Here is a 3,152-nt window from a genome sequence, read left to right on the forward strand (position 1 = left end):
TTCAAGAGGACTGAAAGCATAACCTACATGGTCACTGATGCATGATGGGATGTGGGCTTCCCTAGGCCATGTGCTGTACTGGCTTTGCAACCTCAATCTGCTCTGTCACACTTTCCAATAAGTCTACCACTATTTTGCATTGGACCAGAACGATAACCACCAGTGAAAGCAGGACAAAATATCTTTAAATGTTTCTCTTAACTAAATTAAGTGTTTACTTTAAAGTGTGACATAAGGCTGTGGTTAACAAGTCCAGAACTGTGGCATGCCGAGTGCTTTTTGAATTTCCAATGATGCACTTTCCCCATAAGACAAGTCAACGCCAAAGCAGGGCTATTTTTAGTATCACAAGGGAAAGAAATCAAGACACATTCACTTCACAGATACAGTTCTCACTAACGAGTAGCTGTTCTCTCCATTACATAACAAAGAGCATTAAAGGGCAAAAGGCACAAGAGCCTTTTTGCATTTGAATTTAGACATAAGGAAAGTCAATCCCAAACCTGTTTACAGCTCACCACACATCTGCGAGAAGTATCTTTCTTACCCATTGCACGGATTGTCCTGGTACTTGGGGGCTGTGTAGGAGAAGGGTGAGATGTTCTTATCCACAAAAGAGCCAAAGCCAAGGCGGAAGTTACTTGTAAGCTTCCTCATTTCCTCAGCCAGTTTGGTGCCTAGGTTGCGGATTGTGTCCAGATCATCCTTCATGGAGAGCGAGAGGTCCATCAGGTAGTACAAATCAACAGGGTAGTCTTCTACAGGACGCACTTGTACTTCAAATGAGGTCTGGTCACCTGAAGGATGTACGAGTCATTAAACTGACATGCTATTTCAAGGTATTTACAAATGTTTTTATTAAAATGTGTCCTTCTCTAAACCAATCAGAAGATGCATACCAGGCCTTAAGCTGAGAGAGATCTTTTGAGGGTATATCTGGATGACATCATACTGGGTCACCCCAGAACCTTTGGAGCTCAGAGGTTTGCTCAGCAACAGAGAGCTGCCACTCCTGGGATTTTCAATGAAAGGGGCATCACATCCTCTTTTCTGTAAGTTCTGGCTAAAGTCACATCGTGAGTTGAGAGTTCTAGCTTGTCCAAAGTCCTGAATCAGGAAAAAAGATTGCTGTGGTAAGTGATGTGAGGAAAGCATTCAATAAATGAGCAAACCCACAAATGCAGTGAAATACAGCAGTAATGCTCTTAGCAACCTGTAAACAGCCAGAAGCCCTGGATTATTGAAGTATATTCACACTCATAAATAAATCAGTGCCCTGTCTGCCTAACTAGACAATATTTGACTAATCTATGATGGCTAAAAGTACTGTCTAGCTAGGCAGCTCAGCAGGTTTTGCGACATCTTCTGTCAATCAGTGTCTCGCAGTACCTCTTGCGCGCACCAGGCGCAGTTTGGGTGAATGAGGAGACATTCTTCACAAGATGTGGCGCTGCCGCTCATGCAAACATTAAGACCTAAAAAAAATCCATTGCAAGTCAAATAGGCATTATGAATATATGCATTTAACACCCTTTTATTTATCTAAACACACTTTCAACCAAAGATTTCTGCCACACAAGTGATTCATGTTAATAAGACAGAAACATGAGAAACGATACAAAGTCACAGAATTGCTTAGAAAAGTAACTGAGGCAAACTGACCTCCCCTCATTATCATGGTGGTGAAATAAATACATAAATGAAACACTAAGTAAATAGATGCAATGAATTATTGTAAAAAAATTAAGGGGAAAAGTAAATTAATGTTCAAACATACAATTTATTCATGTATATATTTTCAAACATTTATTTCATGCATTTGCATTTACTAATTTAGTATTAAACCTACTTATCTAAACGAAATCAGATAGAGCATTTTGATGACAGATGTGATTTCACTAACAGCACTACACTTACCTTTGACACCGTGTATAAATATTTCCAAGACTATGTAAAGTAGAAGGGCCGGGTGATGTGTAAACGGGCAAGGTTTCCACATTATTCCTTACAAAATCAAAAGCCCGTTCAACGTCAAAAATGTTTTTTTTTTTTTGTCCAATTGCATAAAAAAAGTTTCTATGATAAATGTCCGTTTCTTATATCGTGAGTGGCTGAGATCTTTGTGTCCATCCTCTCCACATCACAGCGGCACACACGACTGAAGTCAGAGTCGATACCGCAACTCTGAACAATAATCCACATTCGAAGTTATTGTTACTGTCGCACTCTGTCTGAGGTCCACTGCAATAATTCCCCATTGACTGCATCCATACTGAGCTTCAAAACTTCATTCACTAATACATTTTAAACTTTGTAAACTGACTGTTTTACTCATTATCCGGTTGTTTTCAGCGTGGAAGTTCAATAGAGTGCCTGCCGCGTCCCTCACGTTACTCTAGACTCCGCCCATGGGAGAAGAGACTGGACGTTTTTCCCAATCAGTTTGTCCAACAAGTGCCGCCCTCCTGCGCTGGGATTGGCTAGTAGGGTGACTTCAAACCATGCACTGATTGGACAGTAAACAAGTCATTCAAATGTCCTTGCCAATAAAAGAAAATAGCAATCAGACGAAGGGCGGGGCTAGTCAGAATATGAGGGGAGAAAGTATTGTCGACTAGGACGAAGCAGTTGAAAGGACATTTAACCCTTTAATTAGTTGACCTTAGTAACCAATAAAGGTATTTTATGGAAAGAACAATCATATTTTGCTCTAAAATATAAATCAGTTTCTCACATAAAACTGTCAAATTACATTAAAATGGTTGCATGCCGTTTCTTCTCTTAAAAGTAGATTTAGAGCATTTTATAAATGTTTTTAATGTCAGTAGTACATTAAACATCTAAGTCCTTTAAGATCTGGCTTGGAAATTTCATCCAGCGCAGTCAGCAGTCATGTGACCATCACTAATTACATCCCCACCTGTTCCACAGAAAAAACTGTGGAGAACCCATTAGGTGCCTCCAAGAATAGAAAGTGGTTCTAGTTTTACCTGAGTTGACAGGAGTGATAAAAAGGGTCCCTCCACCACAGACCATTTTTACAACTGCAAAAAAATAAAACTGGTCACATGACTTGAAATGCTCTGAAATTTGCAGCGCTACACTGCCTGGGCTTGCACTCATCAAATCATTATAGGAAACACAGGAAAACA

General features: G+C 39.9%; 1 protein-coding gene across 1 annotated transcript; it reads right to left on the reverse strand.

Moving 5' to 3' along the window:
- Positions 1 to 547: 547 nt before the first annotated feature.
- On the reverse strand, positions 548 to 2,574 carry LOC107579860 (integrin beta-5-like; the record flags this gene model as incomplete). Its single annotated transcript, XM_016265651.1, has 4 exons — positions 1,918 to 2,574; positions 1,390 to 1,475; positions 900 to 1,107; positions 548 to 797 (listed from the first exon to the last, which is right to left on the reverse strand). Coding segments are annotated over exons 1-4 (626 nt in total), but the record flags the coding sequence as incomplete, so codon positions are not given.
- Positions 2,575 to 3,152: the final 578 nt, after the last annotated feature.

Source organism: Sinocyclocheilus grahami, unplaced genomic scaffold, assembly GCF_001515645.1.
Source record: "Sinocyclocheilus grahami isolate Dianchi unplaced genomic scaffold, SAMN03320097.WGS_v1.1 scaffold20910.1, whole genome shotgun sequence".
Classification (NCBI taxonomy): Eukaryota; Metazoa; Chordata; class Actinopteri; order Cypriniformes; family Cyprinidae; genus Sinocyclocheilus; species Sinocyclocheilus grahami.